This window comes from Pipra filicauda, unplaced genomic scaffold (genome assembly GCF_003945595.2).
Source record: "Pipra filicauda isolate LSUMZ 115617 unplaced genomic scaffold, ASM394559v2 scaffold530_size479538_pilon, whole genome shotgun sequence".
NCBI classification, from domain to species: Eukaryota; Metazoa; Chordata; class Aves; order Passeriformes; family Pipridae; genus Pipra; species Pipra filicauda.
This window is the reverse complement of record NW_024104677.1, coordinates 259,863-281,432: the sequence shown is the minus strand read 5'-3', so window position 1 is coordinate 281,432 and position 21,570 is coordinate 259,863. Positions and strand designations below refer to the sequence as shown.

General features: G+C 43.2%; 1 protein-coding gene across 3 annotated transcripts in view; it reads left to right on the top strand.

Annotated features, from left to right (window-relative positions):
* The first annotated feature begins 2,203 nt into the window (after window positions 1-2,203).
* The window catches only part of BORCS5 (BLOC-1 related complex subunit 5), a 78,981-nt gene continuing 59,614 nt past the window's right edge, over window positions 2,204-21,570 (top strand). The window contains exons 1-2 of one of the 3 annotated variants that reach the window (XM_027709898.2): window positions 2,204-2,757; window positions 3,347-3,475. In XM_027709898.2, coding sequence (XP_027565699.1) covers window positions 2,700-2,757; window positions 3,347-3,475 — 187 coding nt within the window. In that variant the 5' untranslated portion in view covers window positions 2,204-2,699. Of the gene's footprint in view, window positions 2,758-3,346; window positions 3,476-4,390; window positions 4,548-21,570 lie in introns of those variants that run through there. The other 2 variants (XM_027709900.2, XM_027709903.2) reach the window with 2 other exon arrangements.

The window sequence follows — 21,570 nt, the reverse complement described above, 5'->3', positions numbered from 1 at the left end:
TAAAATTTTTTTCTTATTATTTTTGGGGTGGTGTTTAAGAGTAAAAGTAGCCCAGAGACAAATGAGTGCAAAGAATAAAAGGATTGTAGGACACATTCCTTCTTTTTCAGGAAAGAGACCTTTAATGTAGTTTCCTGTAAATAAAAGACATTTTCTTTTTAGAGATGGTACATTACCTGAAGAGATACCAAAGGGCAGGTTATTTTATATATTATAATGATTAGATGCCAAGGGATGGATGTTCTTGATGCCCAGTCAGTCCCCTTGGTCAACATGGCTGGGTTTTGGCTTTTTTCTGGACATGATTGTTCTAAGAGACTGAGCCCACCATAGCATTTTGCATCAAATGGCCATTTTGGGGCAATTCCTAATGTTTGGTTGTGATTCTCACATTCTTGCTGGGGTGCTTTTATCTGAAATTTTCAGCTGCACTTGTTTAAGAAAATGTTTCTAGCCAGGCATTTCTCTTTTGGTAAACTGGTAACATTCATTGTTCAAAGAAAAAGTTGTAAGAGAATGTGAACACTTAAGGTGTCACCTATTAACTGCATCACACAGTGAATGACAATGGGAATGAATACTAAAAGTGAGCCCAGGTATTACTCCTACTATATGTTAGACAAAGTTGCATCTGCCACCTGCCTTTGCTTACAGCATGGTGGTGGTAGAAGCCAAGCAGAAAGAAGCTGAAAATTAAGTCTAAAGGTCTGTCTGGGTTGGTGGTAAGGGTGAGGACACTTGTTCTTTACCAGGACTGTTGGGATAGTGTTAATGGTGTGAGGGTACTGTAATGATAGTGAATGTGAAAATATACACAGAGACTACTGTGGTGGGACAGGCACAGATGATTATGGGAATATGAGAAGGGCTGATGTGATCTATAATATGAGCAGGGCAGAAGAGATACTGGGGATAACATGACTGCCCCGCTCCAGCCACCATGGCTGATTTCTGCTCTTCCTGCCTCTTCTTGGTAGGCAGGTGCTCAGCCTCCCTGAGGAGACTAGAAGCAAATCTGTCAGGCTGCTGAGGTGCAGGGAAGCCAAGGTCCATCAAAAGCTATGCAGAAACCTTGTCTGCTGGCTAGGAAAGTGCCAGCCTTGCCCAGCAGCTGCTGTGCTCCCTTCACCACTGAGATGGGAAAGAAGGGAGGCTGAGAGAGGGAGAATGGAGGGACCCCCAACTCTGCGTCATGGTGCTAAGTCACTAAAGGTGTTTTCCTGCTTCTGTAGAGCACCTCTCTGCTTGAGAGCCAGTGCTCATGGTGAAACACTTGGGCACAGATAGGATGAACTTCTATTGTATTCTATTGGGTTACAAAAGTACATAGTACAGCATACAGCCTATAGCTAGCAAAAGGTGATATTGGATTGGGCTGATGTTCTCATGAGATAGTATTTCTTTGTGTTAAATTAAATCTTCGTGACAATTAGCAAAGGCAGCCAAGAAAAATGGTGCTGAGTTTGGTGCAGAGCTTTTGATGATGTTGGGCTTCGTGCATGAGCAGAGAACAGGCTTGCTCAGAAGCTAGCACGCACCAGTGCTGGTCCTATTATAGACAATTCTTCTGTCACAGACAATTGCATGCTGCCTTTTCTGATTTGACTCCCAAATCTTCGTTCGCGAAGCCTAGCCATGAAATCTGAAATCTGAAAGTATGTTTTCTTTTCATTTTCACTTGTGTGTTTTCGGTTTGCCTTTTTTTTTCTTTCTTTTTTTTCTTTTTTCCTAAGCCTGACCTCCCTGTGAACTTTTGATCTGGGCTGCTTTTCCCTCACTCCTGGCACACTTGTATATAAGGCAGCTGGTGATGGATGTTGCCCAGACTGCTCCGTGCCCAGTTGTCTGGGGTTTGGCATGTTTGTCTTAGCAGAGAAGAATTAATACATGCAATTAAAGAAATCCCAGAATCACAGATTTGTTAGGGTTGGAAGGGACGTCTGAAGATTACTAGTCCAACCCCCCTGCCAAGGCAGGGTCATTTAAGGCAGGTTACACAGGAACTCATCCAGGTAGGTTTCAATGTCTCCAGTCAGGGAGACTCCATGCCTTCCCTGGGCAGCCTGTTCCAGTGCTCTGCCACCCTCAGTGTAAAGTTCTTCCTCATGTTAAGATGAAACTTCTTGTGCTTTATTTTATAGCCGTTACTCCTCGTCCTGTTGCTGGGCACCACCAAAGACTGGCACCATCCTCTTGGCACCTACCTTTGAGATATTTATATGCATTAATGAGATCCCCTGTCAGTCTTCTCTAAAGTAAACAGGCCCAGCTCCCGCAGTCTCTCCTCATAACAGAGATGCTCCAGACCCCTCATCATCTTTGTGGCCTCTGCTGGACCCTCTCCAGTAGCTCTATGTCTCATACTGAGGAACCCAGACCGGGACACGGTACTCCAGCTGTGCTCTCGCTAGGGCCGAGCAGCGGAGCAGGATCATCTCCCTCAACCTCCTGCCCAAGCAGATGAGGGATGCTCTGCACCGCCCCGGCCCGAGAGACCCATCCGTGCCCGCTCGCCGCCACTCCGGCGGGGCAGAAGCGAGAGAGCCCGTCTCGCTCCCCCCCTTCGCTGGGCGGCCCCGAGCGCAGCCCCGCCCGCGGGCGGAGCCGCCGTGACCCGGCACCGCCGGAACCCCGTGGGCGGGCGGCGGCTGCGGCGCTGCCCCCGCGCTGCGGGAGGCGGGGAACGAGCGGCCACCGCCATGGGAGCGGAGCAGAGCGCCGAGGCCGAGAGCCGCCCGGGCGAGCCCAGCGCCGCAGGTCGGTACCCGCCGCCCGGCAGGGATGGGGGGGGAAGAGGGAGGGAGCGAGGGAGGGAGACAGAGACAGGGCGCCGTGAACGGGGCTGCCCCCCGGCGAACGGGGCTGCCCCCCGGCGAACGGGGCTGCCCCCCGGCGAACGGGGCTGCCCCCCGGCGAACGGGGCTGCCCGCGGGCGGTGGCGAGGGGCGGCGGCTGTGGATCAGGGAAGAGCTTTCCTTGGGAGGCAGCGGTGGGCGCCGGCCCGGCCCTTCCTGTGACGGCGAGGGGGCACCGCCCGGGCCGGGGGGGGCAGAGCCGGAGAGGTGGGAGCACAGTGGGCAATGTGGGTGTGGAGCTAAAGGAGGAGGAGTGAGGAGGGTGTCAGTGGTGCAGGTGTTTCAGAATCAGCTGTTACCCGATTTGGAAAGCGAGAAAGGAGCTTAGAGTCTTCCGGTGATCTCGGTGATGTGTTTGTACTATAAAAAGCATATCTGTACAATGTTAAATAGAGCAACATTCACATAGGGTTGGATTCTGATGGAATCTGCTTATTAATTTGATTGTTCCCTTTCCCTCCCATATCCTTCCTTTGCATCTCCTTTGCCAGCCAAGCAACGCGCAAAAATGGACGACATTGTGGTGGTAGCCCCAGGAACACAATCCTCACGGAATGTCAGCAATGATCCAGATGTCATAAAACTGCAGGAAATTCCAACTTTCCAGCCCCTTTTGAAAGGTAGGTGATCGTTCTTCCTCTGTTTTTAAAAGCCGTCTTTTTTTTTTTTTAATACCTAATGGAATGTGTGCTTTGTGTATCCTGAGGTTCCTACTGAAGTTCATATTTCTGTCCCTATTTTTCACTATCCCTCTTGTTTTAAACCTTACTTTCTTTTGTTCTGTCCCAACCTTCTAAATGGTGGATGAACTGGTTTAGAGATGTGCTAGTAATCTCTGCAGTGGAGCCATCTACTATGAAGACAAAAGAGTTCTGAGCATACCAGCTTGCCCTGTACCACTGGTTGATGGGATATGCTATATTACATTCTGATATATAATGGATCACAGTCTCCAGTTTTGCTCTAGTTTCTTAAAATCAGTTGTGTGTTACTCTCTCAGAGTCGTAACTACCTGTGTATGCATTCAGTTTTTTGAAATCAAGATATCTTATGGGAGTTTCCAACATAGAGCAGATTTTGCTCTTGTTTTTTTGGGGTGGGATACATGGACTGAGGCTTTTCTTTGTTTCTTTTCCTCACAGTTTTTTTCGTACATCCCTTGCACTCATTACATGTTCTTTCTATTCTGTTCAAAGGGAAGTGAAGATTTCAATCAAAACTGTCAAGCCTACAGTGTAACAAAAACTCTTTGTGCATTTTGTGGCCTGGCTTCTAGCTATGTATTTTTTGAGGAGTCTGCACAGTATCATTAGTATCTGAAAGTCCCTTAGGAAGGGAGATGTCTGGAGCAGCCTGCACAAATTGGTTTGGTAAAAGCAGCCTCCTCTTGGGTTCCTCTCCCTGGTACAGTGTGGGTTGGCAAATCTGTGTGGATGTACTGTGTAGTGGACACTCAGTGAGCCTGTGTTTTTTTGGAAATGCAAGGCCTGCTGTGTGTGCATACATGGGCATCAGCACTTGCTCATGCCTTGCAGGTCTGCTATGACAGAGAGGATGGAGCTGGGATGTTTAGCCCTCCCTACTGCTGGAAGAAATGATGTGGTGTTGTACAACTGAGGGTTTAGGTCACTGATTCATGCATGGCTGCCAGGAAGTTATTGGAACCACTTTGCCCTAAAGGCATCGCTAGAGGTAACGTAGCATCACAACATCACTTTTTGGCCAGAAAGTCGTTACCTTTTTTTGTTTGTTTATGTCTGCTACATGAGGACCCTGGAACATGACTAGAAATTGTGGACATTATGACAGCCTATCAGGCAAAGCAATTGGCATTTTGTTGGGTACTGATAGATAGGGTCTAGATGTCTGCAACACTGACTGCTGTTTTCAGCAGAAGAGGCAGAGAGTAGGGAGAGCATTAAACAAAGCAGAACATGCTTTGGCTGTAAAGCAAATGCTGTGTCCTGCTTTGTTTGTAAGGATCATACCAGCGACAGCTTGAAATGTAAATGCTGGAACCCAAATCCACAAAAGAAATGAGAAAGTTTTTTGTTAGGAGAGACCAAATTTCGAAGATGCTACAATATGTGGCACAGAGGTGGTTGCGTATGTGTAAGAGTGCGATGACAAAGGATTTCAGTTCCACCCAGCCTCAAACTGGTGAGCAAACCTGGGTTGCACAAGGCCTGTGGAAGGAAGTCCTGGGAAGTGGGACTAATGACCACTTCCAGGGGCAGTGTTCTTGTATATGTGTTTGGGTCACAAGGATACAGGACTTGGTGTGGGAAGTGAGGAAGAAGAGAGAGCAGCAGCCATGTGGCTGAGATGGAAAAATTGGAAGGCACTGCCTTAGATGACCAGTCCAGGTCCTTCAACTCCTAAACATGCATGTGTTGTCTTGGTGACTGTGTTGCTTTCTCTGGTCTTACTTTGGACCTGAAGCTGTGGATGTATGACAGAAATCTTCCTTTCTGTTCCTGTCACTTGGCCTGCTATTTCCCTAGAGTCTCCTGAGACTTGGTGGTATCTGGTGACTGCTCAGGAGTTTTGCATGCTGAATCGCTTTTGTGAATAGCTTTTTCAGCCTCAAGTACTTGGTATTACTTGGACAACCAGACTGTGATACTTGTGTTCAGTACAAAAAGCAGTGTGTGCCTGTTGAGTGAGTTGACTCTTGAGGGACTACACATCTGCCACAGGCCCAGTTGAGAAGCTGTTCTGTTTTGGACTGGTCTCTTATCTGTATTCTTCACATGAAAGATTATTTGTCTGGAAAGGCTGAAGAAGTTTCAAGGTTTTAGGAGCTAATTCTAAAAACTTGTGCCTTGTGATCTGCCAGCTTGGGGAGCTGAAGAGGTGAACTTAGATTCCCTGTGGGCTTCATTATTCTATTTAGTTTCTCTTTGTCTAAGCAATGCCAAGCAGTTTTATTTTGCTTATAAGTCTCAAAAGAGGCCTAATAATTAAATAAATGGACTGGAAAAGCACATGGTCATGTAAAACACTGCATGTTCCTGAGAGGCAAAAACACTTGTTCCTCCTAGCCATACTGAGTTGAGCTTGTGATCAATGAAGCTGAAAATCTTTAGCATTGTGCACTCTTCACTTGGAAGAAGATGCCAGTGTCATATCCATTACATCTTTCATACTATATTTTCCTCAACTTCTACAGGAAAAAATTGTACCTTAGAGTTACAACTATGAGCCCTTGTGAAAAGTCCCTCTCTAGCTTTCTTGTAGGCTCCCTTCAGGTACTGGAAGGCTGATATAGTGTTGCTCAAAGCAACTTGACCATGAAGACCCCTCATGATGAGGCATCCACAACTTCTTTGGGCTACCTGTTCCAGTGTCTTACTACCCTCATCATAATAAAATTTTCTTCCTTATGTCCATTCTAAACCCGCCCTCTTTCAGTCTAAAACCATTTTCCCTTGCCCTTTCATTACAGGCCCTGGTAAAAAGGCTCTCTGTCTTTCTTAACAAGCATTATTTGTTCTATGGAAGCTTTCTTGGAAACGAAACTTTTTCCTACTTATGGCTAGAATTCTGCATTGACAGGTATTCAGCATGAAAAAGCAAAAGAAACAGGGATTACTCACTGCAAAGTCACTGTGCAAGCAGCAGAAGCTTCTTTACACTGTTGTGCCTCCTCCCATCCTCACAGAATTTTGCAGTTATTTTGCTTTCCAATCTCGTTTCACGGTTCTTCAGGTCAACCTGGTGGTATTGCGACCATTAGGTTGGATATTAGGAAGAAATTCTTTACAGATAGAGTAATCAGGCATTGGAATGGGCTGCCCAGGGAAGTGGTGGATTCTCCGTCCCTGGAGGTTTTTAAGATGAGACTGGATGTGGCATCAGTGCCATGGTCTGGTAACCATGGTGGTAGTGGATCAAGGGTTGGACTTGATGATCTCGGAGGTCCCTTCCAACCTGGCTGATTCTATGATCCTGACTGGTTGACAAAAGCTGCCAGATAGGCAGTGAGTTTCAGCTTCTGCTAACAGGGCAGGGAGGACTGTGACTGTCCTCTAGGTGGGTCTTGTACATTAAAATTAACCTGTAATTAAAACAACACCTGTAGTAACTGGAAAAAAAAATTTTGTCACCAGTCCCCTGTAAATATTGGCTACGTTTTTGTGCTGCCATTTTACTTGTCCTGTCCTCCTTGTTTGAAGGAAGCAGTTACCAACATCCCTTGGAAGCACAAGTGATACTGAGTACTGAGCATAAGTGGTACATACCGTGAGTTCTGAATATGGGCTTGCAGTTATTTGAAGTTAAGTCAGGAGCCTTGTTTTGTGTTCTGAATTATCTATGGAGGAAATCTCAATACTAAAAAAATAATTTTAATGCTAGATGTTTAATTGTTGAAGCTGTTGCTACTGCCTGCTTGGCCTGCTGCACAAGAACGTGATGATAATTTTCTTTTTGTTTTGTTTTGTCCGATGGTCTTTGGATTGTTGCGTACAAGTTTCCATGAGAGCAGGGATTGTTTCTGTGTAAGCAATGTGCTGATATGCAGCTGAAGACTGTGGCTTATGAATAGTTCAGCTACGTCATGTGCAAATTGCATTTGTCATCCCGTGCAGCAAACATGTCATGGGAACTCCTGATCCCTCCAGCATTGAGAGGAAAAAAGCAGTTTGCTGAGGCTTACCTGCATTCCTAAGCATATCACATAGGTGAGAGGCATCTTCTCTGCAGACCTGCAGCAAGTTACTTGTGCACTCTGTTCCTCTGTCAAACATAGATGGTCTTCATGTTGTAGCCTTAGGAAGGGCATTGTGTGCAGCTCATTAGCATCTTCTAGCCCAAAATAACCGGATTCTTGTCCTACGAATAGTACCACTGTTTTTCTAAGAATAGCAAAGCAGGGGAGGTTGCTCAGTAAGGTTGTGGCATTTCTGTTCTTAATGCTTTTAAGGGCACGTTAAGCAAAGATCTATCAGTCATGAATTGGAAGTAAGTGAATACATTATGGCTAACACAGTGAGATCTTTACTAACTATGCCCGTTACTTTACTGCCCGTTATGCATATTTACGTTGCTTTGTTATTTATCAAGAAAGGTATTTCACAAAGAACAAAATGAGACCTTTACTCTGAAAAGTCTAGAGTACAGTTTACCTGGAAATAGTGTAATAAGGAAGCCCAAGCTCTGTGGCAGAAAGAGTCTTGAAAGATAGATCCAGCATAAGGAGTGCCATTTTGATCTCAGTATATTTTAAAGGGAAAATTTGACGATGTTATTTTCATTATAGCTGGTGTACGACTTCAGCAGAGAAGCATAGGGAGATGATGAGAAATCTGTGAGAGAGAACAGTGGTGAAAGTTGTGATGCTGTACTGATGCTGCAGGGATCTTGTGTTGTCCTCCAATGACATGAAACATAAGCTTGTGTTAGGCAGCTTGAAAGGATTGTTTTTACCTTTCAACTTTTTATGATGTCGTTTTTCAGGAAGGAAAACTACTTTTCTAAAAAATGTATTTTTCTTTCTGGCATAGTGTGTAGAGGAAGGATGGATGTTTAGAGTTTTTTGCATTTAAGACAAGATTTTGTCAGATCTCACTCCTCAGGATTTTCTGCTGACTTACATCCTCTTTTTTCTCCCGTTCATCACTTTATGCTCCTAGTCCCGTTTACCATGTAGGGAATTTAGCTAATAGCACGTGTTAGTGAACTTTATTCCTATAATTCTCTACACATTGTGATACTTCAATACTTTTATAGTTCTGTCCCTGTGCCTTACTGGGAGGATCTGCTTATTGCAACACTTGACAGTACTGCTGAGGGTATAGGCCTCAACCAGAATTTGCAAGATCCAAGTTTGTTGGATGGACCCCGTGCTTTGTTCTTATAACAAGGTCTCTGAAAATGTGCATGTTGGGTGGAAGAAATACCAAGAATAATGTGAGTGCAGCTGCCTGGTGGGTTTGGGGATTTTAATTGTTGTTTTGTTTGTTAATGGGGTTGGGTTTTTTTGTTTGTTTGTTTGTTTTTGTTTTGTTTTTTTTAGGCTGGTGGGCTAATATTCTGTATTGTAGAGAACTATCTCTTCATTTTGAATTCATAACTTGAAACTAGCTCCTGAAATTGGAACCTAGAAGCTGCTTCAGTTTTGAGGAAAGGAGCTTTGCTTTCAAAAGATAGCTGAGATAGTGGATGATGATGATGTCCTCTTTCCATGTATTCCTCAATTCTTCGTTGACTGTTTGGAGACCTGAACTTACTCAGTTTTATATGTGAGAGGATTTGAGTCTGTGGTTAGGTGTTATCCAAACAATATGCTCAACACCAGTTGGGAGACTATCAGGGTCTGTGGATACTGACTTGTCTACCTTTCCCCCTGTCCTTTTGAAATCTGTTCTACACCACTTGGTATAATTTGTGTATTGGCAGATAACCAGAATGAGCTACCTGCCTAGGCAGTTAGGCTGGCATCCTCTTTCCTGCTTGAGGACCCTTGAGCTCCAGTTTCTGCTGAACCTAAACAGCTGTGACTCCTCTGGACCTCCTCAGGCACGTATTGCTCCTCCTCACCATCTTGCTGCATGTGAATAAGCTTTGGTGGTCATCACAAGTCACCTGCAGATTCTCCTTTCTTTACTTTCACAGAGCTTCTGTGGCAGAGCTCTTCAGCTCACAGTTCAGCTCTCAGGGTGCAACTACCCTTTGGATACATTAGAAGATGTGCTGAGGATAAATACCGTGTCCTAAGGAGTTAACCGTGTCCTGGCTTATCAGTTTGCCACACGCTTTTTAATGAGGAGAACCTGCATGTTGGCCAATGTACCTTGAAATCACTATTAACTGGTTAAGGTGAAATGAAAATAGTTGCTTGTAATATCCAAAATATACAGTGTAATTACAAATGTTTACAGAACACGTAATCTCTTTATGTCAGGAGGAGATTGGAAATCAGATGCATCTGGTTGATAAGGTAGAGAAGCTAGTGCGTTCTACTGGAGTGCAGCTGATGGATCCTTCTAGACAAGGATAAGCAAGTGATGAGGAAGCACATAGAGAACTTTATTTTTCCAAATTTTTGCATTCTCAGAGGAATTCAGGCATCAAAATCGGAATAGATTTTTTTCTTTTCTGTCTTTCCTTCGCATTTGTGTACTTTTATTCAACATTACTGTCTTGCTTATAAGTTAAGACTTGACAGAATCTTTGACTTGAAGGGCCAGTGAAATTTCTCTTCCCACCTTCCATTTAGTGTGTCTGTGGGCATCTTTTCCTAATGTATATCCATCTGTTGAACCTGATGTTTAATATCAATGAAAATTGCATGTAAGGAAACATTTCTGTTAGAAATGTGTGTAGAAGGTACATATATACCCTACATATAGTTATATGTATGTGTATTTATAGAGATAGATGTTGGGAGTTGCTGCTCTCCAGGGCTGCTCCTGTGGGGATATCACAGCAGTATTATTCAGTGGACTAAAATATATAAAGTCAGAGTCCCTTCTTTAGGCTGGATGGGATTAGAGAGAGAGGGGAATCTAGTGGAAGCTTCCTTCTGGTGGCATTAGTTTGGTTCTCTCCTCTTCAGCGGGTCAGTGTGATACATCCTGCTCCTGTCCCTGTTGCTGTATTCTTCCAGCTGTTTAGTGTCATGAAGTATTTGTGTTTATTAGATGGGAACTGCTGTGTTACATGATGGACACTTGGGTGTAGAGAAGCAAGAAGTTTGTGCCTGGAACATGCCTGTCATGCTGGGACCAAAGCATCTGATTATCAGGGAAGAGATGGGACCTTGGAGTGGTTCCTGAGGGGAACTTTGGACAGAAAATTTCTGTGGCTGCTATGGCTGTGAGCAATATAGATGTGTTCAGATCAAGACACACAGGAAAAGGCTGTGGATGCTGAAACAGAATACCTGACTTTTCCTTAAGAAATGTGTGCTATCTTGAAGGATGAATGGTAATTACATATTTGAAGCAGCTCTTTAATGAGGAATCTCTGATGTTATAGGGAAATCTCTATAACAGATTTCTCTGTTACCATCATCAGTGGTCACTTCAGTTATGACGAAGTTATGAAGAAGCCTATCTTCTGGTGTTGAAGATCTAAAATAAATTATAAGAAGAAAATGAGCTAGACATGACAAAGGTCACTTTGCAATTACCTTCAGGGTGGGTCTGCCATTAGGAATTAGCGAAACTGTCAATACAAACTGTGGAAGAAAAAAGTCTAAAAAACTTCTGAGCTATTCACTGCATCCAAAACCAAAAACCCCACAGAAGAGCCAACCTGAAAGTATTTTGGCCTGAAGTCCTATTCTAGAGTCCTGTTTAGTTGACATAGCTTCTTCCAGGTGCTGCCTTCCCAGCAAAGATCAGTGAGCTCCATGCTTCCCAGTGGGCATGTGACTGACTGACAGAAAGCATCGACCAAGTGCACTGCACTGCTTAAACCTCACTCATCCTCAGTACTGACCTGTAGTAGTGTGCAATGGCAGGCCATTTCTTTGAATTTTTTTTTTTGTTCTCCTGCACTGAAAGACTGAAGATGCAACAACATGCTTATTTACCAACAGTTCTTGTTTTACTACATTGTACCTACCAATATATGCCTTAACTTTGAATACTGTTCACTTAAGGTATGTTTACATATTTGTATACGTGTGAATAGACTGTAAGTACATGCTATGTGCAGTGTGTATGTATGGTGTATACTATGTATAGTACATTTACTATACCACTGTATGTATAGTATGTATAATATATTTTCTGTATATACAAGCTGTACATGTGTAGCTTATTTCTTGTGATTCTGCTTGACCCCTTGTTAATATTCTTTCTCTTGCCTGGTGGCTGAGAATGCTTGTGTTTTGCTGCTAGACCAGTAGCAGTGTTGCCATGCATTACTTTTGAAAAATGAATGTTTCTGGTTGATCTTAGGCTTTGTAGGAATTGATAAGTTTATCCAAGTCCAGAAATTATTTGGTGTTAAGCCAGTCAGTTTACTGAGAAATATTATGGTTAACCAACAGGCACAAGGTAAATTATCACACCCTAGTTACTGACTTTTTTTTCCTATGGGTGCTGATTCTGTCAAGTGACTATGGTAGAGATAAAGGATGAGTAGATACTTCTGTATCTACTGCTGGTCTGCAGTTAACTTCATTTTCTATAACATCACATAATTCAAAAGCTACTCTTGCCTTTATTTCTCTGCCCAAGCAGTATCAGCAGAATAAAGAGCAGATTCTAGAAACTCATTTATAGATAATATCCCCCCTTTCTAATTAGAGCTTGACTTACTACATTTATATAAAGATAAAAAGGTTATTAAGATACAAGTGAAAAAATAAGTCTGCTCCATTCCTAAGCCTTGTTATCAAAGCAATGTGGTGGGAGCTCAGCTTTAACCATGCTCCCTGTGGATAGTTGTGTAAGATGAGATCAACAACCAGCCAATAAAGCACAGGTCAGCAAGCTCATTGTTAAGAAACCTTGAAGTTTAGAATCAAATTTGATCTGCCTCTATTCCTTTCTTAGGGCATCTTAGCAGAAAGGAAAAGAGGAATTTTGTGGTTCATTTAGCTTGAACAGTGAGGTCTGACATACTGAATACTTCTGTTTTCCATGTGGGGCTGGTCATGGTATGCTTGGCTTGTGCACACCCTTGCATGCATAAACTGGAAGATGTGCAATTGCAGATTGCACATTGAATACTGAGATGCAGATGATCTCTGGGACATACTTATTTTCAGTTTGTAATAGTAACAAAATTATGACAAGTAACGTTAGTAGGAAGTAGAATTGGTGCCTGATATCACTCTATCGGTGTGCTGTACAATTCAGTTTGGAAGCCTACATCATCCTGAGGTAGTGTTAGTCAAGGGGAAGGTGTAGGAGGAGTTGTACATGCTGTAAAGCCATAATTTGTGTCAGTAACGGATGTTCAGGGTGAAATTGTGGCTTTGCTGAAGTTGAAGGCAAAGCTTTTGTCAGTTCCAGCTGAAGGAAGATTTTGGACCCAAAATAGTGTGCATTTCTGTACAGTTTAAGTTTGTATGGTAGACTGCTAAGGTTGATGTTTGATGTTTAACAGTAATGAGCAGGTTCTGGAGACTGTGTGGAAAGTTTCCCAATAAGATATTTAGGATTGGAACTCACTTGCACCCTTAACTGGATTCACAAGGGCCTTGGCTGTTCAGAAGATGGGAACATCCGTGGGGGTTTTGTGCTCACCTGTCTGTTTATACACTCTGTATTAAATAACTACAAGCTAGGAAGCATTTGTGGCTCACAAGAAAGGACTGGAGATCAGGATTCACACTACTTCCTTCACTCTAGCTCTCCCCCTTCTCTTTTATACACCTTGCTCTTGATTCCTTGGCTGTGCATACTGAGCTAAGGGACTCCAGGCAGCCTTTGGCAGGAGCTACTGAGATGCTACTCAGCCTGTGGTCATCCTTGGCCTGCTCTGTAGCAGGACTTTTTAGCACTTGGGGAGGTGTTCTTCTTTTAAGAAGTTCTGAATATTGCACTGCAGTGATGTGACCACCTTTTGTGTGTGAGCTCATTCTCTTGGATGCTTGTGGAGTTTTTGGTTTGAGGTTTTCTTATGTGCATGTGTGATTGGTTGAGTTACCTGGGTGCTTTTACCTGTGTTACACGTCTACTTCTCCCGTGTTTCAAAATGTTTACTGTTATTGTGGGATATAATTTCAGAGAAGACACATGATATGCCCAGGCTGGTCCTTGATGTGTTCATTAAATGCAAAATGTCATGCAGTGCAGTAATAAGAGATCCACTTTGAGTATATTTCTTCATGTGGTAAAGAGCTGAAGGGCAAAAGCAAGTGCACTTGCTATTTGTAAGAGGATGTTTTTCATGAGGTTAAGAGCAAGCATTAAAATTATTAGGCTGCTGTTTGAATTCACTCGTGTGTTTTGGTTGTTTTTTTTTTTTTTTTATGCTGATGCATGTAGAAATTATACTCTTGAAATGGTAGGTGGGTCTGTTCTAATGCAGTGAAAACTGAGACTTTATGATCACATGCTGCAGTCCTCTTGTTGCTAGCTAGGATATCTCTTGGAAGTCACTCATGTAACTTAGACAGAAATATTGCACTGTCAAGCACCGTTCGGTGTTGCAGTAAAAGACCCTAGAAGCTCAGGCACTAAAACTGGATTCTTTCCACCGTTTTACATCAGCGTGGCAGTGACGTATTTGCACCCAAGAGAAAGGTGTAACAGGAGGTGGGATACTGGGGACAGGGGCATAGGCTGCTAGTGAGTAACTCTGCTGTGCAAGAGAAACTTATGCATTTCATTCCTCAGGAGCAATGGGGTGCACCAGCAATCCTTCAACTCGGTGTTGCAATGTCCTTTCTCTGTTTTTTTTATTTGCTGTTCTTTACCCACATAGTTAATAATATGACTATTGAGACTTGGAAAGCCTGCAGTCTAGGGAAGTGCCGCAGGGTGTCACTGGAATACAAAAGAAATACTAGATGTGTGGCTACAAACCTTGCTGAAACAGCACGCTGGGAACTGCTTTCTCTTCAAGCTCCTTTCACGAACATTTGTATTCTATTTGCACTCGTACCAAGTGACCAAGGTCTTGATGGCCCTGCTGGAAAGCTGGGTTTGGTACCAGGTGGGCCTGTGGGCTGAGCCACACAGTGCTTAAGTGAGAGGCAGCTGCAGGCTGAAACTCTACTGCATCGGTGAGGAGGAGGTGGTGCAGTGATCTTCAGCTGAGAGCCCTTCAGATGTTCAGCTGACTGTGGAGGAGGATGGGCATAAGGTTGGTCAGGGTTTTATCAATTCTCATTCTTTATAATAGGGGTTTTGGAGGATTTCTTTCAGCTAAACAAAGCCTGAACCTAAAGGGAAAGATTGATTTTTCCTTTTAATCCTAAAGATTTCATCTGAGTAAACAGAACAGTTATCTGTAATATGAAGTAGAAGAGGTACTGAAAATGGATCAACTTCTTAAGTAATGCATGCTACTTTACCTTCTGTGAGATTAAATCTTATTTTTTCTGTGATGTGAAAGTAGCAAAATGCAGGTGATTAGAATGGAAGTACACATGCATTTATACATTTGCAGAAACAGGACAACTTAAGAGTAGAATACTTAGTCTTATGCTTAGGTTTTGTTGTCTCCCATTCAGGGACATTGTCACCAGTTTTAGAATGAACTGAAATTTGGAGTCAGTTTGGGTGGTGGCTGAGTTGCTTTTTTTTGCAGCAGTTTGAAATTCTCCACTGTTGTACATTTCCTTAGTTATTCATCTGATTTATTATGTCCTGTGGTAGAGAAGGCAGTAAGAATTTGTAGATTAATCACTTGGGAAGGTAAATGATTTCTTTTGTCTACTGATCTCTGGTACATTAACTGATGATTGAGCTGCAGTGGTGTTTTAGACTTTCACTTCTTTATTTTAAATGCCAAGTGCCTGTTATTAGTATCTAAGTTCAATTACTTTTGTTGTCAATGTTGGCATATGTATTTGGATGAAGGATGTGAAGGCTCAGCCTAGCTTTTAATGCCAGCCAATGGGACAAATGTGGTAAGAGCAGAATTATTTTTTGTGCCATAGCTCTTACCTATGCAAAGAAAATTGTGGTGGTGTGTCTACCTTTGTACCACCTCAGCTTGCAGAAGAAAGCATCTAAATAGATTAGAGTTTTGATTGCATCAACTATTTAAAATGTGAATTAAAATCAAGCAGTTTTCCTGTGCAGCGAAACAAGAGGAGTGAGTTAGATACTGAAGTGCTGTACTGCAGGAGTAGGCTTGATGTGAAAAAGGTTGGTCTTTCAATACAGATACAGTAAAATGATTGAGTGGGTTGGCTAAAAATGGGCTGTGCTCACATGTGCTGTCATGATCAATGTGCAACAGAGAAGGATAGTGCATACAGGACAAAAGAAGAAGAAGAAATTGTTAAATATTGACAAATTCAGTAGGTGTCCTAGTTACAGGGGACGGGACCAGTTTATCACTATGTGGGTATGAGCAAACTCTGTATTCTATACCCTCTGTGTCATTTCTAATGTATCATTTGCAGCAGCTGCCCAGGGCACACCTGACACCTCAGGCTACAAGCTGGGTGTTAAAGAACGCTGAGAGGCAGGGATGTGTTTCTTTTTCTTCACACCCATGACTCAGCTGTGATAACTCCCCTCCAGGGAGGCATTAACACCTTCACACCCAGCCTAAGGGGTCATCTCTGCTAATGGGCCACAATGGACTGGCATAATAGGCAGCTGCAACAACCTAGACCATCAAAGATTCCAAAAATATGCCATGACTCACAGAGTTAAATCACCCTTTGTGAAACTTCCCACCCTGGGGGAGGTACTGGGCATTCCCACCCGAACCTGAGCACATATAATCCTGGGGTTTTGGGGCTTCTGATACCACTTGTTGGATCCAGAGGAGGACCAGAATGTCAGCAGGACTGCGGCTGCCACTTTTGACCAGACTGTAATGGTTACTTCAACAGAACTGCCACCATCATTCAGACCAACAGGTTTTCCTTTCCTTTTACTTTACACACCCAGGGGGGCCATGTGGTGCTCAGCACAGGGGCTAATGAACACTGTTCTGTTCTTGTCCCCGGGGTGCTGGGTTATATATCTGTCTTTATGGGTTAAAACCAGTTTTCTCTGTGTCGTTGTATTTATTGTAATCTTTTTAGTAAGTTGTAACTCTGACTTGTAATCTCTCTTGAGCTCTGTTTACTTTTATACCAGCACGGTAGAGTTTTGGAAAAATATGAGAAACTGAGGATGTTTGTTTTCCAACCTCCAATCAATTAATATTCTACCAGTGGTCATGAGTGACTTACCTGTACTATCTGTTCCTTGTAAGTGACATTTTAAAATGAAAGAAAAATAGGGTGATAACCAAGGAGTTACCTGGGAAATAAAAAAGGGGAAAATGCTTTTGACAGGCAAGGAACTTGGCTCATCATGGAATCCAGCAGGCACTTCGGCTGGTGTGGGAAGAAATCCCATGAGTTGTGGACTGAGGTCACATTGGGGCCAGCTGAGATCAGCACTGCCAGTTGTGGAGCCACAACCTCATGCAGTTGATTAACACTGGAGCATCCAGGCTTACAGCTGCAGTTGCTACATCATTCTCCATAAATCCATCGTAGAGATTTCCATCTGGAAACAGCTGGCACCGCACTGCTTCAGAGTAGCTGTCCTGGTTAGGTTCTTCAGGACTAAGGCAAGCACATTTCCGAATTAGGTTCTGGACTTGTTGCAGAGAAGATAACATGCTCAGAATTTATTGAGGCACTCTGGTTTCCCATTAAGTGTCCCGTTTGGATTCACCCTACACTTTGCTGAACTTACCCCCTCAGAAGTGTGGGGCAGGGTGGGAGGGCGGTGATGGAGTGATGGTAGGAACAGAGGTCCAGCTGTCTCGGCTGGACTGATGGACTTGCACCTCTGTGGCTTCTCTGCAAATATTTTGTATTCTACTCTTTGATTCCCTGTTTGGTTTAGTGATTTTTTCTAAAAGCAGGGGTGAGCAGAACAGGTTAAGCTAAAGACTTGAGGCTTTTTTTTTCCTAAAAGAAGCAGAATTAAACTTTTCTTCCGAAAGCAGCCATCCAGAAGGAATGGAGGTTGGAAAAGATAAAAAGTGCTGAGACTGTTCATAAACTTTTTGTTTAGAAACTGTTTTGATACCAACTTGCTTGTCAACTTGATTTTCCCCCTCTCTTATCTTCTTAACTGAAGGGGCTTAGCAAGAAAACAAAATCTGTACTACTAGTAATTTTTGACCCTACTCAAGTTTTTCAGAAGACTGATAAAGTTCTATACTCTGCTAAAGTTCCCCTTTATTATCCAAATTGCTAGGCTTATTTTTCTTACTAATCAAAATAAGGTACAGTGAAATCAAGATAAGAGCGTATTATTGTATTGTTCAAGCCCTGAATATCCCTAAATGAAATGAAATAAATCTTACTATGCAGCTGAAAACCACAGAAGCCTCTCTCCTCTGTCATTTCCTCAGCTTCTAGTCTGTACTACCATGCCTTAAATGTAACTTGCAGTGTGCGTGAGTTCCTGCCTCTTTGCCTGAAGTCTCTGTGCATGTAAGACCCTAGGGAAAAAATTCCAACATCTCTTTTCAAACTTATGAATTAATGTGACCATTAAACAGAATTAATGTGACCTCTTACTGTGGCCCACCAATTACTTCCCCTTTGAAATATTTCCTTCACAAAATAGAGCCCCAAATGCACCTTTGCATGAAATAGAAGGAATTTGAGTTGATGGCGTTCAGTTAGGAAAAGTAAAAGGAGATTTTCTAGTATGTGAATTCTCAGAGGCAGAGGCATTGCTCAGGCATGAGATGATTGAGTGGGGCTAGACTAACAGATAATGTACTAAATTAAACATGTCACAGTGCACTTAATGCTTTTGTTGTGTAACACTAGATATTGGATTGCTTCTTGAAATTAAAGACAAGTTGTATATTTTATTATTATTATTCATTTTATGGTAGGTATAGATGGAGCCAATGCCTCAGCAGGGTGAGGGCAGGGAGGGGAAACCGAGTTTAGCCCAGTATTTACCAGTGCCCAAAAGGATGTTGTTCAGTCTCTACATTCAGCTTAATATGTCAGGCTACAAACCAGGTAGCCACCAGATGGCTTATTATAGCAAAAATGAGAATGATTTCACTTCTCATTCAAATGTGTGGTAAAAAGTCTTCAAACCTCAATGTAATAGTCTTTATGTGAGCATGTGTAATGCTCAGATAACTTTTCCCCCCTAAATTTTAATGAAATGGATAAGTTCCTCCTAAGCATTTGACAAACTGGCATTTTCTGTGAGCAAATTTGTTGGTGTGCTTTGACTGCTCTCACTCAGCAATATTTACTTTTCATGTCCCCCTCTCCAAGCTTGCTTTGCCCTCCTCATTAATAAGGCAGTTTCTGGAGAATGTCTGTGACAGGAGCAGCTCTTCAGATGTGCTGGGACTGTTCCCTGCGAAGACACCGAGGAGCAGACAGGTTGATATGGTGTTTGGACGCTGGCTGGATGCCAGGTGCCCAACAAAGCCACTCTTATCATGCCCCTCCTCAGCTGGACAGGGGAGAGAAAATATTACAAAAGGTTCATGGGTTGAGATAAGGGGAAAGAGAGATCATTCACCAGTTACCGTCAAGGGCAAAACCAGGCTCAAGTTGGAGAAATTAATTGAATTTATTACCAATCAAAATCAGAGCAAGATCGTGAGAAGTAAAACAAATCTTAAAAAAAATCTTTCCCCTCTCCGTCCTCCCTTCTTCCCAGGCTCCACCTCCTCCCCACCAGCGTCATGGGGACACAGGAATGGGGATTATGGTCAGTTCATCACACGTTCCTCCTGCTGTTCAGGGAAAGGAGTTCTTCCCCTGCTCCAGCATGGGTCCCTTCCATGGGGTGCAGTCCCTCAGGAACAGGCTGCTCCAGCCGGGGTTCCCCACAGGGTCCTAAGTCCTGCCAACAAACCTGTTCCAGCATGGGCTCCTCTCTCCATGGGGCCAAAGGTCCCTGCCAGGAGCCGGTTCCAGCTCATGTTTCCCACAGGGTCACAGCCTCCTTCGGGCATCCATCTGCTCTTGCATGGGGTCCCCCCTGGGCTGCAGGTGGATCTCTGCACTCCCGTGGACCTCCATGGGCTGAAGGGGCACAGCAGCCTCACCATGGGCAAGGGAATCTCTGTTCCAGTGCCTGGAGCACCTCCTGCCCCTCGTTCCTCACTGCCCTTGGTGTCTGCAGGGCTGTTTCTCTTACATATTTCTCAGTCTTGTCTTCTCTGGCCACATTTATTTCTGCCCAATAACTTTTTTTCCTTCTTAAACATGTTATCACATTTATCACTACCACCATCCCTGATGGGCTTGGCCTTGGCCAACAGCAGGTGTGTCCTGGAGCCAGCTGGCATTGGCTCTGTTGGACATGGGGAAGCTTCCAGCGGCTTCTCACAGAAGTCACCCCTATAGCCCTCTCCCCCTACCAGAACCTTGCCACACATACCTGGTACAACCGAGGAGCAGATGGCTTGGGGAGCAACAGTCCCTCTCCTGAGCCACAGTTAGCGGTGTGCCTCGTACCATGCTGTGGTGGAATGAGCACAGCCGAAAAAGGAAGAGTGAGATGGGGTGAAATGTAGTGAGCAAAGGGACTGGATCTCCTTTTTGTGCACGGGGGAAAGAATCTGTGCCAAAGTTCTAGCTCGTAATGTGCCTTAATATACGGATGTTGGCTGTTCCCTCTGTACATTTCCGCTCCCTCTGCATAATGGTAAAATAAGATAAAATCTCCAATCACAAACTCATTGCACCATCGACTCTATTGTCTGTTTAAAACTGTGTCAATGTAACTTAAAGAAGGGATCAGAGTTCTGCTGGTGAGCTCTTAAGTACTGTTTCATTAAATGTTGGTATTTTGCTCAGAGCTATTCCTATCCCACTTTGCATTCTCAGCTGTGAGATGTTTTCTCTGTAAATTAAGCCAGGATGTGCTCACTTGCATGGAGCTGTGAGCAAATACCTTTTTTTCCCTTAAGTCGCAGTTATCAAAGTTCAGAGTCTGTTGTACCTTCTAACTAATTTTGTTCATTTAACACACTAGACTTGTTCCAGCCAAAATGTTGGTAATGAAATACAGTGATAAAATTTTCTTTCAAGCTTAAAATTTCTTGTATTTCTTCCATGGGACATGTAATAAATGACCTTAAAATAGTGTCTTATCTCATGTTGATGCTAAACTTCAACTCTTGTTTATCAATTTTTTTTCTTACAAAAGGAAGGAACATTCTTTCAATCCATAAGGATCAGAGAGCTGAAAGACTCCTATGTTCATGTGTGTTCTTTTTCCTTTCTGTTTTTTTCTTTACAGTGATATTTTAGGTCTTGCCTAACCTGAAGAGCCTTATCCTTAAAATAATACTTTGCTTCAGGATGCGTAGTGGTGCTACAGAGCTGCTCTCTGTGGAGCTTCCTGTAGTTCCAGGGACAGTCAAAGCCAGGGTTGCTGCAGCTAGAGGAACCAGCTCGTCTTCTGAGCTGCTCCCTCACGGGTGATGGTGTAGGTATTGCTCTTGTAAAACAGGTCAGAGAATGGTGGTGTGCTGTTGTAGAAGTGCTACTTTACACTGCCCTAAAAACCTCAGCTTTGCGATATTTTGGGTCAAGACAGATGATTTCTTATCAGATTAGGTACCTTGCTGAGTTTTGGTGGGTTAGGTTTATTTTTTGGCTTTGGTTTCACCAGTGAGCCTTTGAAATGAGACCTGGGATTTCTGACTATAATAGAAACGCAAAAAAGTTAAGGAGCTGGTTTTGGTTTACATATATATTTAGCATTAAGCAGAAATGGATCATAAAGACTTCTGTACACTAGAAAGCAATAAGACAAGTGACAGTGACAATGTTTTATTTTTGCCTTATTTTTCTTTAACTATGTGCCCCATGACACCTATGAGGCAAAAGACAGACCTCATCTGAGATGTCATTCAGGAGTTTGGCGTGATACTAAATATGCTTGCCCTCAGATTTGTTCTTGTTCTGTAGTTAACGATGCTGTCTAAAGGTGATGCTATAGCTAATAGATTTTTTTATATGAAGTGGGTTGTGCTTAACTCCTGTACCCCTGCTTTGGGATAATAACCATAGGTTTGTGTTAGAAAGTTGTTCTGTATTGAAAAGAGTGTTCCTCAAGTGAAATAA